General features: G+C 42.1%; 1 protein-coding gene across 4 annotated transcripts in view; it reads right to left on the bottom strand.

Annotated features, from left to right (window-relative positions):
• Positions 1 to 1,259: 1,259 nt before the first annotated feature.
• CFAP100 (cilia and flagella associated protein 100) overlaps positions 1,260 to 16,449 on the bottom strand; it is a 34,191-nt gene continuing 19,001 nt past the window's right edge. For 2 of the 4 annotated variants that reach the window (XM_056524900.1, XM_056524901.1), the window contains exons 9-16: positions 15,404 to 15,615; positions 14,627 to 14,729; positions 13,687 to 13,756; positions 11,776 to 11,927; positions 10,479 to 10,614; positions 9,008 to 9,210; positions 6,733 to 6,826; positions 1,264 to 1,784 (exon numbers count right to left, since the gene is read on the bottom strand). In XM_056524900.1, the coding sequence (XP_056380875.1) occupies positions 1,674 to 1,784; positions 6,733 to 6,826; positions 9,008 to 9,210; positions 10,479 to 10,614; positions 11,776 to 11,927; positions 13,687 to 13,756; positions 14,627 to 14,729; positions 15,404 to 15,615 (1,081 nt within the window). In that variant the 3' untranslated portion in view covers positions 1,264 to 1,673. Of the gene's footprint in view, positions 1,785 to 6,732; positions 6,827 to 9,007; positions 9,211 to 10,478; positions 10,615 to 11,775; positions 11,928 to 13,686; positions 13,757 to 14,626; positions 14,730 to 15,403; positions 15,616 to 16,449 lie in introns of all 4 variants that reach the window. The other 2 variants (XM_056524899.1, XM_056524902.1) reach the window with 2 other exon arrangements.

The raw sequence follows: 16,449 nt of genomic DNA, 5'->3' as shown, positions 1-16,449 counted from the left end.
GGTCTCACCAGTGTTCTGTACAGCAGCATGAGCACTTCTCTCTCTACTGATAATACCTCTCCCTATACACCCAAGCATTCTGCTAGAATTTCCTCCTGCTCTGACATAGTTAGCCTACTTTTGAGATACTGAGGTTAGGACTATATCACATATTCTATATTCTGCCCTTGGGTTTTTATGCCCCAGGTGAAGGCTTTGGATACTGGCCTGGTGTCAATAGGGGCAGCAAAGAAGCCACGATCCTTCAAGAAAAACATAAAAAACAGACTGATGTTCTGCAGGAAGTACAAGGATTGGGGTAAAGCTATTCTCTCTAATGAACCCTTCTTCAGACTACATGATTGATTGTCTGAAAGAATGACTGTCTGGAGAAGCAGCAGTAAGCACTACCATGAGTTCTGTGTGATGCCAACAGTAAAGTATTCTGAGGCCATTCATATGCTGTGGAGAAAGAAAGCTTTACGCTACTGTGTACTTATACTATCTGTATAACAAAACAGTGAAAAAAAAACCTTTGAGCAATATGGCGATGAACAATGCTTTTTCCAGCATGAAGGTGAACCATGTCACAATCCAAAAGTGATAAATAAGTGGCTCAATTAACAAAACCCTAAAATTACCAGGACCCTCCACAGACCTCTTATCACAGTAAAGGGGTACTCCCCTTGAAAACTTTTTTTTTTTTTTTTTTATAATCAACTGGTGCCAGAAAGTTAAACAGATTTGTAAATTTACTTCCATTTAAAAATCTTAATCCTTCCAGTACTTATCAGCTGTTGTATGCTCCACAGGAAGTTCTTTTTTTTAAATTTAATTTCCTTTCTGTCTGACCACAGTGCTCTCTGCTGACACCTCTGTCCATTTTAGGAACTGTCCGGAGCAGGATAGGTTTGCTATGGGGATTTACTCCTATTCTGGACAAAGGTGTCAGCAGAGAGCACTGGTGAGACAGAAAGGAAATTCAAAAAGAAAAGCACTTCCTGTGGAGCATACAGCAGCTAATAAGTGCAGGAAGGATTACAATTTTAAAATAAAAGTAATTTACAAATCTGTTTAACTTTCTGGCACCAGTTGATTAAAAAAAAAAATGGTTTCCAGTTGAAGAACCTGTGGTCAGTCTTCCAAAAAGTAGGCTGACAAACATAAACACAGAAATTGTGATAAACCCAAGCACTGAATAGGCCAGAATGGGTTGTCATCGGACTCAGAAGCTGATATCCAGCATGCCAAGGTGAAATGCTGAAGTCTTGAAATAAGAAGGGTCAATACTGTAAATACTGAGTCTTTGCATAAACTTGATGTATTTGTCAATACACATATACAAAATTATGAAATGCTTATAAATCTACTTCAGTTTACTTTACAAACATCTGACTATAAGATCTAAAAAACTGAAGCAACTTTGTGAAAACCAAAATTTGTCCAGCTCAACATTTATCCGTGTCTGTACGCCTCCATCCACATTTTTGTGACTCTAAACAGCTGTAGAATTAAATGAAAGGTGTAATTTGACATCTATATGGACAAGATGCCCAATTATATTTGTAATGGTTATAATAAAGCCCCCCCGAATTTCTTAACACAAAGGCCACTGCTCCCGTATTGAAGAAAGAAGCAGAGACTTTTTGTAAACTAAAACAACTTATTCCTGTGCAGTACAAAGTGTCACTACTCTAGCTGAAAAAAAACATTGCTTCCTCTTTCTCTTTATCTGCATCTTGGTCTTTCTCAACTTTGGGTTTCATTGCCGGAGGATCAGAACGTGTCATCAGTTTCCTGCCAGTCTGTAGAAAAAGAGAACAATCAGTGTTTTCAAATGATCGTGTTGCTTCACAATAAATCTATGGGTTGGACAAACAATTCATGAGGTTGGAAATTTCCTTTTAGTGAATTATAGGGTAAAGTTGGCCATATAGAGGTATCATGTTCACCCCATATATCTTGGGAAGTGGAAAGGTAAGCTGCTGCACACAGCTCTGGCAGCGGTATATCTCTCAGAGAACAAAAGGATTGAGCAGGTAAAATCCAACATTCCCAATTTTCCCCTACCCTCCCAACATCATCTATTAGGAGGCCCCCCCATACACGTTAGACAAATGTTTGTCAGATTTGTTGTAGAAATTTCTGTGACTCTCCATTCATCTAAATTGGACTTACTTGCTGCCCAAAGAAAACCCATTTAGATGACTGGAAGTGATCATAAAGTAGCTTTGATTGCTTGTTATGGGCAAATCTGCCATTTTTGATAAATATCGACCACTTCTTTGTTTTTTGTTACATCCCATAGGGGTTGTGTGGAATCAATTAAAAGGGAACCAGTCAGCTGCAAGTCTTCTTCCAAACAGCTGACACTGTTATTTAGCTGTTAAGGCACTCCCCCTCCTATCCACGTGGCCGGGCTAAAGGAAGTAGGAAACAGGCAGCCCCGCCAACCAGGGGAACGTAGGAAGGTAAGTGGAAGTTTGTTTTATCTTTTTTTGCAGCCCAGGCAGGATGGAATAGGAATAGTCTGTACCGGACATCTCCTTTAAGGACCAGGCCAATTTTATTTTTGCATTTTCGTTTTTTCCTCCTCGCCTTCTAAAAAGCGTAACTCTTTCATATTGTTTTCATGCTTGTTTTTTGCATGACCAGTTGTCCTTTGTAATGACATCACTCACTTTAGCATAAAATGTATGGCACAACCAAAAAAATACTCTCTCGGTCGCTCTTCATTGGGGGACACCTTACTGATGGGTATATGCTCTTGCTACTAGGAGGTGCTGACACTAGCAAGAAAAAAAGTTGGCTCCTCCCTGGCGGGATATACCTGCCCACTGGAAGTGAGGTAATCGGTTTTAGCTAGTGTCAGCAGAAGGCAAGACACAGGTCTGGGAGCTCCCCAGACCTGGTCTTTTTTGTTATTTTCTAGTAAGGGCTGTGTGTTTTCCATTCTGCCGGACGTTGGGATGTCTGCGGTTTCCTTCGTGTCTGCAGTTTGGTTCCCCTCTACTATCGTGAAGTAACCATGTCTGTGTCCCTACGTATGCTAGGACCTCTGCACATTTAGAGTCCTCCCTCCCTTCTGATTGGTGTGGTGTGCCTCTGGCCTTCCTGTGGTCTTGTTATGCAATCCTGCGTCGGTTGAGCACCTCTGTTCTGGCAGGGGGCCTGTTGGGGTGACATAGTCAGTTCAGGCCCCCCTCTTCCTCCAGGTATTTTCCTGGTTACCTGTGCAGGGTGGCTCAGGCGTCTGCTCTGTTGCCTTCGATACATCTAGGATGGCTCAGTTGGTACCCATCTGGTCCAGGGTTTCACCCCGTTTGGTTGTTCCTCTCAACGCTGTTGGTTGCTGTGTGTGTGTGTTTCTTACTCACATTTGTAGCCATGTCTTGGTTTCTTTGCCCAGCACCTGTTTCCAGGATTCCGCTCCCTCCATATCTCTGTATGTTGTCGTAGGGTTCCTGGGGGACTACGTCCACCCAGTATTTTGTCCTGTTGCCATAGGGTGGCATTTCCCTGCTTCAACAGTGCCTGGTGCACTTGTCAATTCTGTTGGAGGAGTTTACGCACTCATGTATGGCTCAGCGTCAGCCAGTCTAGCCACTGCCTGTTTGGGTCCTGCCATTTCTCTCCTCATCCTTAGCGCAATCCCCCTGGGATTTCTCCTTCCTTGACTGTGTGGATTGTGTGACACTGACACCACTCTAGAGTGACCTCCCTGTGCCCCGGTCTCTGCTGGGTTCACTTGTGTTTTTTGTTTTTTTCCCCCTCTGTTTCCGTCCTGACGGGATGTTGCCTTGGAGTGCTCTGGTTTCCTCGGACCGCTGGGGTCCACCTCTGGTTAGTCTCCTTGTCTTGGACACTATCCTAGACTGCTGTGGCGTGCTTTCCTTTTTGGGTTGGCCCTTCCTGGTTCTTTGGGCCTTCGTGATTCCATTGTGGGCAGTTTTTCTATACCACACTTCTGCTTGTCTTGACACGGAAGTTTGTCTCCCGGAGCGTGTCGCAGCTGTTTGGTTTCCTTCCCCTTCAGGTACAAGTCTTCCAGGAGCTGCAGGCACCTCCAGCTTCCCATGTTGGCCGCTTTGGTGTTCTGGGCCGTTTTTTTGCCTTCTGTGTGCTCATGGCGGGCCTCTGGGACGGGTTTTGGGTCTCCAGATGTTTACTCTTATGCACCAGCTCTCTCTAGAGCCGGTTTCCGTCTCTTTCTTTTTTCCAGTCTTTTTCTGTTTTCCACCTCGGTGCACACTTTCTGCTCAGGTGTACACTGCTCTTCCTGGTGTTTTTTTCCGCCATGTTTTCTTGAATCGGTCAAATCTGGATGGGTTCTCCTGTGCCCTTTTCCATATTTGTTTTCCGTTTTTTTGTTTTCCAGCCGGCCTCACCCTTTGTCTAGTTCTGTGTTCTCTGGGGTTGATTTTCTACCCTCTCTCGGGATGGTTCTGGCCTGGCTGGCTTCCTAGTCGACCTTTTTCTTGTCTCTCTATATGGATCGTAGATTTAGTCTCTGATAAGACTGTCCCTTTCCTTGGCACTCTAGCCCATCTCCAGGGATGGGGGATCTTCCGGGAGCTTAGTTTTTGGGCCTCTGTTGTCTCTGCCTGGGGTCTTGTCCGCTGGCCTTACAGACGAGTGGGTTCGGTCTCTGACTGTTTCCCTTTTCTAGTGGTTGCTACTCCCACCCTAGGGGACTGCTTTGGTACGTCCCATCAGTAAGGTGTCCCCCAATGAAGAGCAACTGAGAAAAGGAGATTTTTTTTGTGCTTCCTGTAAAATCTTTCTCGTAGCCTTCATTAGGGACACTGCACCCACCCATATCTTCCTTTTTTGGTCGGATGATCTTTTCAGGGTCTTTTTCCGGGATTCTTTTACTGGGTCCTTCGGACTTCTGTCTTGGTTGGCTTCTCCTACTGCTTTGTGACAAAACTGACTACCTCACTTCCAGTGGGCAGGCATATCCTGCCAGAGAGGAGACGACTTTTTTTCTTCCTAGTTTCAGTGCCTCCTAGTGGCAAGAGCATATACCAATCAGTAAGGTGTCCTCCAATGAAGGCTAGGAGAAAGAGATTTTATGGTAAGCAGCCAAAAAATCTCCTTATTCGTGTGGGGAAATTCAAAAGAAAACCGCAATTTAGCAAATTTTGGAAGGTTTCGTTTTCATGCCGTACACTTTACGGTAAAAATGACATGTTTTCTTCTGTGGGTCAATATGATTAAAATTATACCAATGGTTACATACTTTATAATTGTTGCGTTTAAAAAAAAAAAAAAACGCAAACTTTTTAACCAAATTAGTATGTTTAAAATCCCTCTATTTTGACGACCTATAACTTTTTAATTTTTCCGTATAAGCGGCGGTATGAGGGCTTATTTTTTGCGCCGTGATCTGTACTTTTTATACTACATTTGTGTACATTAAAACTTTTATAATTTTTTATTTTTAATAAAATGTGCCAAAAAGCAGCAGTTTTGGACTTTTCTTTTTTACGTTCGCCGTTCACCGTACGGGATTATTTAACATTATATTTTAATAGTTCGGACATTTATGCACACGGCGATACCAAATATGTTTAATTTGATTTAAAAAAAAGTTACACTTTTTGTTGGTGGATTTTTTTTTTTTTTTACACTTTTTATGTCCCCATAGGGGACTATCTATAGCAATAATTTGATTGCTGATACTGTTCAGTGCTATGCATAGGGAATAGCACTGATCAGAATTATCGGCTATCTTCTGCTCTGGTCTGCTGGAAGGCAGATCAGAGCAGAAGAAGCCGGGAAGGCAGCGGAGGCAGGTAAGGGGACCTCCGTCCACCATGTTAGCTAATCTGATCCACGGCCGTGCCTTGGCCGATCAGATCAGCATAAAATGTAGCCGCGCTGCCGCAGATGCCGTGATCTGTATTTATCACGGCGTCTGAGGGGTTATTGGCAGACATCAGCGCGATTGCGGATGTCGCCATTACCAGCAGGTCCCTGGTTGCTATCAGCAGCAGGGACCTGCCGCACATGACCCGAGCATCGCTTCGATGCTTACGGTCATGTACAAGACTTAAATGTACGTCCTGGTGCATGAAGTACCGCCGCACCAGGACGTACATTTACGTCCTTGGACGTTAAGGAGGCATTCAGGAATAGTGAATTCCCATTCACTATTCCTTTTGCTCCATTCACATCAGTAGAACTGATCTGTAATTTTGGATAACCCCTTTTAACAGCTATCTGACAGTGTCAGCAGTTTAGAATGTGAATCATATCTGACAGATTCCCTTTTAAGGTTTGTGATGGGAACAGCTCATATGCCGAATGTATAAAACCATGAGGTGTGAATATAGCCTAAAGTAGGAGATACACATTGGGGGAGATTTATTAAAACCTGTGCAGAGGCAAAGTTGCCCAGTTGCCCATAGCAACCAATCCGATTTCTTCTTTCATTTTTAACAAGGGCTCTGCAAAATGAAAGAAGCGATCTGATTGGTTGCTATGGGCAACTGGGCAACTTTGCCTCTGCACAGGTTTTAATAAATCTCCCCCATTGCCCTTTGTTTACATGAGAATTGCCATAAAATTCACAACTTCAGTGTTTACCTATGAGGTAAAAGGTTGCAGTTGACCACTTCTGTGCAATTTTTTTTCAGCACTGAGGTCATGGTAAACCTGTTATTCACAATGTAACCCCTGGCGTGAGTCTTCTTGATACTGTGCTATTAGGAGCATGTCTTGTGGGGAAAGACAAACTGTTAAACTTACAGTTTTTTTGGGGTCGGCTTGTGCTCTTTCTAAGGCACGGCGCAGTCTTTCCTCCTGGTGCAGTTTTTGCTCTTTAATTTTCTCATCTCTTAACCTAAGAATGAGACATAATATGAAATAAGTCATATCTTTTAGTGTTCAAACTTTTTTTTATATACATTGGGGGGGGGAATTTATGCGACCTCTTACTGATCTCTGCCACCTCACAAGCCAAATTTACTACAAGCTCTGCCTGCTAACAGGTTTAAATTGCAGTAGAAATCTATTACAGGTAAGGGCTGTTATAGATTTCTGAGGTTGCCACAATGGAGTGTGCCTCTTGATAAATCCAGAGCATACACTGGTGGGGGTTTAATTACCCCCTTAAGGACCTGTTTTTTCAGTTTTTGCACTTTCATTTTTTCCTCCTCCCCTTTAAAAAATCATAACTCTTTAAATTTTGCACCTAAAAATCCATATGATGGCTTATTTTTTGCGCCACCAATTCTACTTTGTAATGATATCAGTAATTTTACCCAAAAATCGACGACAAAACAGAGAAAAAAAAACATTGTGCGACAAAATTTAAGAAAAAACACAATTTTGTAACTTTTGGGGGCTTCTGCTTCTATGCCGTACATTTTTCGGTAAAAGTGACACCTGATCTTTATTCTGTAGGTCTGTACGATTAAAATGATACACTACTTACATAGGTTTGATTTTGTTGTACTTCTGGAAAAAAAAAACATAACTACATGCAGGAATATTGATATGTTCTGACCCCTATTACTTTATTTTTCCGCGTACAGGGCGGTTTGAGGGCTCATTTTTTGCATCGTGATCTGAGTTTTTAGCGGTACCATCTTTGTATTGATCAGACATTTTGATCGCTTTTTATTAATTTTTTCATGATATAAAAAGTGACCAGAAATACGCTATTTTGGACTTTGGAATGTTTTTGCGCGTACGCCATTGACTGTGCGGTTTATTTTTATAATTCTGACATTTCTGCACGTGGCGATACGACATGTTTATTTTTATTTACACTTTTTTTTTTACCGGAAAAGGGGGGTGATGATTCTTTTATTAGGGAAGGGGTTAAATGAGCTTTATTGTGGTAACTTTTTTTTTTGCAATGTTATAGCTACCATAGGGGCTATAGCACTGCACACTGATCTTTTACATTGATCATTTTTATCCCATAGGATAACATTGATCAATGAATCTGCCACTTGACTGCTCCATGCCTGGAACTCAGGCACTGAGCAGTCATTCAGCGATCGGACACACAGGAGGAAGGTAGGTACTCTCCTTGTGTCCTCCAGCTGTTTGGGATGCAGCGATTTTGCCGCGGCGATCCCGAACAGCCCACTGAGCTAGCGGGGGTAGTTTACTTTCACTTTAGATGTGGCGTCTTAAGGGTTAATAGCACGAGGCTCCGTGATCAGTGCAGTACGCTATTAGTCACGGGTCCCGACCCGCTATGATGCAGGGCAACACCGTGGCCCTGCATTATAGAAAAGGGAGCGGACTGAGGGCGTACAGGTACGCCCTGTGTCCTTAACGGGTTAAAGGGGTACTCTGGTGGAAAACTATATTTATTTTCAAATCAACTGGTGCCAGAAAGTTAAACAGATTTGTATATTACTTCAATTTAAAAATCTTAATCCTTCCAGTACTTATCAGCTGCTGTATACTACTGAGGAAGTTCTTTTCTTTTTGAATTCATCTTCTACCTGACCACAGTGCTCTCTGCTGACACCTCTGTCCATGTCAGGAAATGTCCAGAGCAGCAACAAATCCCCATAGCAAACCTATCCTGCTTTGACATGGACAGAGGCTTCAGCAGAGAGCACTGTGGTCAGACAGAAAATAATTATACAACTTCCTCTGTAGTATACAGCAGCTGATAAGTACTGCAAGGATTAAGATTTTTTAAATAGAAATCATTTACAAATCTGTTTAACTTTCTGGCACCGGTTAATCTGGAAAAAATAGTTTTCCACCGGAGTACCACTTAAGATAAACTTATGAAGCCCCAGTATTAGTAAATTCTGCTCTTTATGTTCAAACTCAGCCATACTCTGAGAGAGTACCAACCTACAACTCCTAGCAGTATATATACACACACCAAAATGTTAGTGTCAGCAAGAGCAATATTACTAAACCTGTAATCTAACACTACAAAAAAATAGCAGCTGATGTCCGGGTATTTTTTGTAGTGTTGGATTATAGGTTTAGTAATGCTTTGAGAGAGTGGTAAAACAAACTATATCAAAACCAGTCCTCTCCGCACCTTAGCCGGCGTTCCTTCTCCTTTGCTTTTTCAGCGATCTCTAGCCTTTCTTTAGGGATGGCTTCAATGTTGTCTAAGAGTTCTTCCACCTGCTGCTCCATCATAGTTAACATCTGTAAGGCATTCAGATTTGCTCGGTTTTCCTTTATACAGGCTTGATACACGTCCCCTACTTTCTTGGTGAGAGATGTCAACATCTTCTCCTGCAAAGTCAAAAGATCCATCAAATATCTTAGCTATGGCTTCTTACCATGAAATTCTCAGGAAACATTTCATTATTATACATTTTAGGAGGGTGTAACAAAACTGGCATGGGCAAAAAAATGGGATTGTGAGAGGTCACCTTTCCAAAGATCCCCTTTCCAGCACTCTTTAGGGTATATTCACACGGCAGAATTTCCGCTTGCGGAATTCTGCCTTAAATTAAAATCCATGGACTTCTATGGGATTCTACACTCCCATTCAAGTCGCGCACGTTACGTCACTGCGCACAGCGTAACGCAGGACGCAGCAGGAGCAAGAAGATGCGTGGGCCCCGGGAACAGGTAATTATAAAACCGGGAATGGGGGAGGCAATGGGGCCGGGGCGGTGCGGTGGGGTGGGGCGGGTCGGGGGGGGGGGGGGGGTAGGGGGTTCGATCGTGGTGTGGTGGGGACGGTGCGGGGGGGCGGGGCATTATCGGCTTATCAGCAAGGTAATTGCCGATAACCGATAATGGCCAAAATCTGGATTATCGGCCGATAATATCGGCCATACCGATAATCGGTCGATCCCTAACATGCACCAAATTTATCATTTGGTGCAAGTTGTTAGTAATTTTGGCTCAAAAGCATGCTGGGAGTTGTAGTTTTGTAACATCTGGAGGTCCGCAGGTTGGGGACCACTGCTTTAGTGCTTACCTTTCCTGAACGTGTGTGGCCATGTCCAATGCTGGCTCAACGGAGGGTGAAGGTCCCTCAGAGACAACTATGTCGCAGGATAGTATTGAGTAGCCCTTTTTAATGTATTTTGACGCCTTTACATTTTCTGACTTTGCTAAGTGTGTTTTCCATGTGCAAAATTTATTGGTGGTGATTTGCGCCAAAAAAAAACCTAAAGGCGCAAAATTGCACCAAAGTCGAGTCAATAACTTTTCCTGGGTTTTGGGGTGAAATTAGGGGCCTCGGCTTATATTCGGGTCGGCTTATACTCAAGTATATACGGTATGTAGAATGTATAGTTTTAAAACAGAAAGTTTCCAGCGTCTCCACTTGTTCATTGTCAGCACAAAGTTTGAATGTTGCAGAGGATAAACTTTGCAGGCCCTGTACAGTCACCTCTTGAGCTTACGGACTGATTTACTACATTATAGGCACTTAGATAAAATTATTTTGGTGCTTTGAATACATCTGCTATATTCTATACAACTGCAGCACCAACCAGTGACAGCTGCCACATGACATTCTTACTGCAGTTTTTACTTGGTTATACCTGCTCTTCAAAACTGTACTGGCCAAAGGCAAATACCCGACACTTCATTTCCAGATCTACCGCTCGCTCCTCCTCTCGAGCAATAGCTGTCTGCAGATGAGCAATCTGGGCCTTCAGCTGCTGGGTCTCATTTTCCCTATGAAAACAGGTAAATTGAAAAAGCAAACAAAATTAGAGATGTGGGATGAGATTTATCAAAACCTGTCCAGAGGATACGTTGCTGAGTTGCCCATAGCAACCAATCAGATCACTTCTTTGATTTCTGGAAAGGCTTCTGAGAAATGAAAGAAGCAATCTGATTGGTTGCTATGGGCAACTCAGCAAATTTTCTTATAGACAGGTTTTGATAAATCTCCCCCATTTAGTGTATCCTAGTCATGTGCTGTGATTCCAATCCATCTGCCCCCTCTTTTGTCTGACTAGATTGGTAAGAAGGGCCAGGAGGAGTGCGGTAACATTACTGCTGTATATTAATACACATAGAGGGAGATTTATCAAAACCTGTGTAGAGGAAGAGTGGTGCAGTTGCCCATAGCAACAAATCAGATCGCTTCTTTCATTTTTCCTAGGCCTCTTTAAAAAATGAAAGAAGCTATCTGATTGGTTGTTATGGGCAACTGCACCACTCTTCCTCTACACAGGTTTTGATAAATCTCCCCCATAGTCTGCAACACATCTGCAGAGGAGTTGTATACACAAAATGGTAGAAATAGAATGAATTGGAAAATTGCACATTGCTCCACATTGCAACATAATTTTTGCTTCGCCACAGCTACTGTACAGTTTAAAAAGGTTTGTCTGCATTTTGTTGTATTTTTGTCAATATGAATTGTCCTTCAGGCTACATTTTCACACAATTTTTTAAATTTTTCTTTATTGTGATGGGGGGGGGGGGGGGAGTGCAACCCCTCATTTTGCACTCCCTAAATGCAGTTTTTGTGTGTTTTTTTCCCCCCCAAAAAATAGTGGGTTTTAGTCTTAGCGTTTTTTCCTATGGCATTTTTCCCCGAGTTTTATCATTACAGGTCATGTGATCATTACGCATGTGACACAAGGATTTCCATTGAAGAATTGGGAGGAAAGATAGCAAAAAATGCTAATGTTAAACCCACATTGCATTTTTCTTGGCATTTTTTATCCTCCCATATAAGTCTATAGATAACTTTCTGTGAAATCTCATCTGATTAATACAGTTCTAGAGAGTGTTTGTAGTTCAGATTATACAATCCAGAATACTGGATAATCTAGCACTTGGTAAATTAGATGAATTGTGTATGTCTATTTGCAATGAACTTACATTTTCTTCTCAGTCGCGGTGATGGTATTTTTGATTTCCTCTAATGCCTCTTCTGTTTCCTGCGAGTTTTGGATCAGTGATAGGTTTCGTTCCTCCATTTCAGAGAAGATATTTAGTAGTTGTTGTGGATCAGTAAAGTACAGCTCTGGCTCCTGGTAAAAGATGATTAATCAGTATCCGACTGCTTTATCTACAAGTTCACGATGTTACATAATTCTCTGTCTATTTGGACTAGTTCCCCTTATCTCTAGGTTCAGTAAAGGGTTGGAAGTGGACGATTAAAGGGGTACTCTGGTGAAAAACTTTTTATTTCATTTTTTTTTCAAATCAACTGGTGCCAGAAAGTTACAGATTTGTAAATTACTTCTATTTAAAAATAGATCCTTTTAGTACTTATCAGCTGCTGTATACTACAGAGGAAGCTGTGAAGTTCTTTTGTCTGACCATAGTGTTCTCTGCTGACACCTCTGTCCATGTCAGGAACTGTCCAGAGCAGAAGCAAATCCCCATAGCAAACCTCTCCTGCTCTGAACAGTTCCTGACACGGACAGAGATGTCAGCAGAGAGCACTGTGGTCAGACTGAAAAGAACTACACAACTTCTTTTGGAGAATATGGCAGCTGATAAGTACAGGAAGGATTAAGATTTTTAAATAGAAGTCATTTACAAATCTGTTTAACTTTCTGGCACCAGTTGATTTGAAAAAAAAAATATTAAAAAATTGTTTTCCACCGGAGTACCCCTTTAACACCACCAGCCCACTGCATTCAGCTTCATATCACAGGCAGCTAGAGCCTGGAGATGAGTAACCCACTGAACACAAAGTATGAATTTAGTCTTCACTACACTAGACCCCCAGGGTTATGAACACTCGCCTCTAACTCCAGATATTATTGTAAAACCCTTAAACCAGGTACATTCTATTTATTATAATTTATTATTATAATAAAATATTTAACACATTTTCCAAAAACACTATTGAATGTTATTGTCATATATACATTTGACAATGAACTGGAGAGGAGGGAGAAACATTGGGGGAGATTTATCAAAACATGTCCAGAGTAAAAGTTGCTGAGTTGCCCATAGCAACCAATCAGATCGCTTCTTTCAATTTTGAAAAATAAAGGAAGGAATCTGATTGGTTGCTACGAGCAACTCAGCCACTTTTCCTCTGGACAGGTTTTAGCTGCCAGGAAACACAACATATTGCGGTTTAGAAGTAGACCTAGATTCTGTCTAGACTGTCTAAGGCTGGGTTCACACTACGTTTTGTCCCATACGGGAGCGCATACGGCAGGGGGGAGCTAAAAGCTCGCGCTCCCGTATGTGACCGTATGCGCTCCCGTATGTCATTCATTTCAATGAGCCGACCGGAGTGAAACGTTCGGTCCGGTCGGCTCATTTTTGCGCCGTATGCGCTTTTACAACCGGACCTAAAACTGTGGTCAACCACGGTTTTAGGTCCGGTTGTAAAAGCGCATACGGCGCAAAAATGAGCCGACCGGACCGAACGTTTCACTCCGGTCGGCTCATTGAAATGAATGACATACGGGAGCGCATACGGTCACATACGGGAGCGCGAGGTTTTAGCTCCCCCCTGCCGTATGCGCTCCCGTATGGGACAAAACGTAGTGTGAACCCAGCCTAAGGCTAGGTTTCCACTTGGTTTTTTTCCTGGCAGTTTTTGGATATCTGCCACTGCAGTTTTTGAGCCAAAGTCAGAAGTGGATCCATAAGGGAGGAGAAGTGTTAGTCCTTCCTTTATATGTCCTATTCCTTTTGAATACACTTCTGGCTTTGGCTCAAAAACTGCAGTGGCAGATATCCAAAAACTGCCAGGAAAAAAACCAAGTGGAAACCTAGCCTAAAGCTGACAAAACATTTTTCCTATAAGAATTTTTTTCTTACCTCTTCGCTGTCTGAGGAGATCAAGTTTTCTGAACTGCTGTTTTCATCTTCTTGGACTATTGTACTAGTCCTGGAAAAACAACCCACAGTTAATATTGTCCCAAAAAGATGGCAAGCATAAGAAAGCGTCATCACCCACAGCAAAAGCGACTGCACCATTATGGCAGACAATGTGGCTTCTATGGGGCCCTTATCCTACTTGGTCCCATTTCTTTTTCTATTGGCAACAAAATGTGCAGAACTCTTCTCTTCAGGGAACTGCACTGTCAGCAAATTAATGGAGGAAGTTTACCAATGGGTCATGGAGAGCAAGTGGAAATAAACACCAGATCTTTCTGTCCTGGGGCAAAATTAGACACCAAAATAGGGGGCCAATTTCAATTTCTTAGGATATTTATTGAAATTCAGCTAATACATGTCTTCTCCTGCGCTTTATAGATCCCTTTTAAGATCTGTAATAGTACATATTGGCCTTGATTTACCATTGTAAACCTGACCTGTTTTGTCGGGTTGTGCGCCAGAAATTCTGTCTGCACCAGAATTTGCGCCAGAATTGAAAAAAAAACAAAAAAAACAACTAACTTCATTTTACTGAGAAAACCCATAAAAGGGGCGAGGTTGGTGGGTAAAGTGGGCGTGATCACAGAAAAGGGGCATGCCCCCGACATTTTCACAAAAAAACGAAATATTTACTAAGGTTTCCACCGGAAAGGTGTTGGATTTGAGGAAAACCCTACAGATCAGAGAAGGTGTAAAAAAAAAAAAAGCAAAATGTAGGAAAAAGTGCAAAATGTAGGGAAACCTTAGTAAATACCGTGGAAAAAAATTGTAGGGAAATAAAACCCACAAAGAAAACTACACTTCATTCTTCAGGGCCATTGTGTCCTTCTCTTGTCCTTTTATTATAATGTGCAATGTAAAATAAAGCAATTTAACTCACGCTTTTTTAGAAGCCACAGTCTTCAGGCTGGATCTGGATGGCTGACGGATATCTCGAGTGGAGTCCCGGCTGGCCAGGGGTCCAGATGAGCGAGATTCTGATTCTAGTTAAGAAGGGCAGTATTACTATGTTGCCTATGTGTCCTGTACTAAAACATTGCTAGAAATTGTCAGTGAGTTGGCAACAGAAGTTAAAGGGGTGGAAAACTTAAAAAAAATAAAATAAAATCAAATGGTGCCAGAAAGTTAAACAGATTTGTAAATTACTTCTATTAAATCTTAATCCTTCCAGTACTTATTAGCTGCTGAATATTACAGAGGAAATTATTTTCTTTTGTGAACACGGAGCTCTCTGCTGTCCATTTTAAGAACTGTCCAGAGTAGGAGAAAATCCCCATAGAAAACATATGCTGCTCTGGACAGTTCCTAAAATGGACAGATATGTCAGCAGAGAGCACTGTGGTCATGATGTCAGCAGAGAGCACTGTGTTCCAAAAAGAAAAGAATTTCCTCTGTAGTATTCAGCAGCTAATAAGTACTGGAAGGATTAAGATTTTTTAATAGAAGTAATTTACAAATCTGTTTAACTTTCTGGCACCAGTTGATTTAAAAAAAAAAAAAAAGTTTTCCACTGGTGTACCCCTTTAAGATTCTCCAGCAGCCAGATAAGTGCTACAAATGCAAAACAATTATGGCCCTAGGTACTTCTAAGTATATCATATAATAGTAGGCATCACTACAAAGACAGGCAAGATTCTTCTTCTATCAATACACTTACTCTTTGCTGATATTGGGGATGTAGACACCTTGTGAGCCACGGAGCCTCTTTTCTCCTTCTCCCTGCTAATGGGGGGCAGGTGTAACTTGCTCTCTCGCTCCTTCTTAACCTTCTGGAGTATCTGTTCCTGCCACTCCTTAGGAGACAATCTGAAGAGAAACTCCTTGTACATGAGGTATTCCCGCAGAATTTCCTCACATTTTGCAATGTCACTGGGGAGGACAAGAAAAGGATAGTTTAGAGCAGTGGTCTTCATCCTGCGGACCTCCAGATGTTGCAAAACTACAACTCCCAGCATGCCCGGACAGCCAACGGCTGTCCGGGCATGCTGGGAGTTGTAGTTTTGCAACATCTGGAGGTCCGCAGGTTGAAGACCACTGGTTTAGAGTATATAACTATAATCCATATTAATCAGAAATATGTAGTCTATGCATAATTCTAGCTGTCTAGGAATAAAATGTGTCTGCTTACTCCAAAACAGCATCACAACTGTCCACAGGCTTCAGGTCGTATTGCAGTTTAGCCCCATTCACTTTAATGAGAATGAGTCTCAATACGAGATACAACACATGGACAGGCGTGGTGCTGTTTCTGGTTTGGTGTTTTTCTAATCCTTACAAATCTTAATTATTAACAATCAACTTTATTAGATGTAAAAACATCTGGGTTACAAACATGCATACTTGGATTGATATGCAAGGAAACTGTACAGGACAGTGTCAGATATGCAATAGAATACATTATTATTAAAGTAACTCTGGGTAATAAGGCAAGATCTATGGAGGTCCAGGCCTAGCTACCGAAATCATAAGAGGAGAGCAAGCACAGACTGATCGTGGTTAGACATAACAGAAAAGAGCACTACAGCTGAATCTGTCATGTTCAGGCCCCAAGTCTCCGAGGCTGTGTGAACGGCAGCCAGGATGCCTCTCTCCCTTACGGATTAATGTACAGGGCTCAGTTCTGGAAGACAATCCCTGTATATCAATCAGTCAAGGCAGGGAAGGGTAGAGAAAGGCGGAGACAAGTATCCTGTGTCTCAGAAC

The sequence above is a fragment of the Hyla sarda genome, chromosome 6, assembly GCF_029499605.1.
Source record: "Hyla sarda isolate aHylSar1 chromosome 6, aHylSar1.hap1, whole genome shotgun sequence".
In the NCBI taxonomy this organism is placed as follows: Eukaryota; Metazoa; Chordata; class Amphibia; order Anura; family Hylidae; genus Hyla; species Hyla sarda.
The sequence above is the reverse complement of the archived record's forward strand: the minus strand, read 5'-3'. Positions and strand labels throughout refer to the sequence as shown.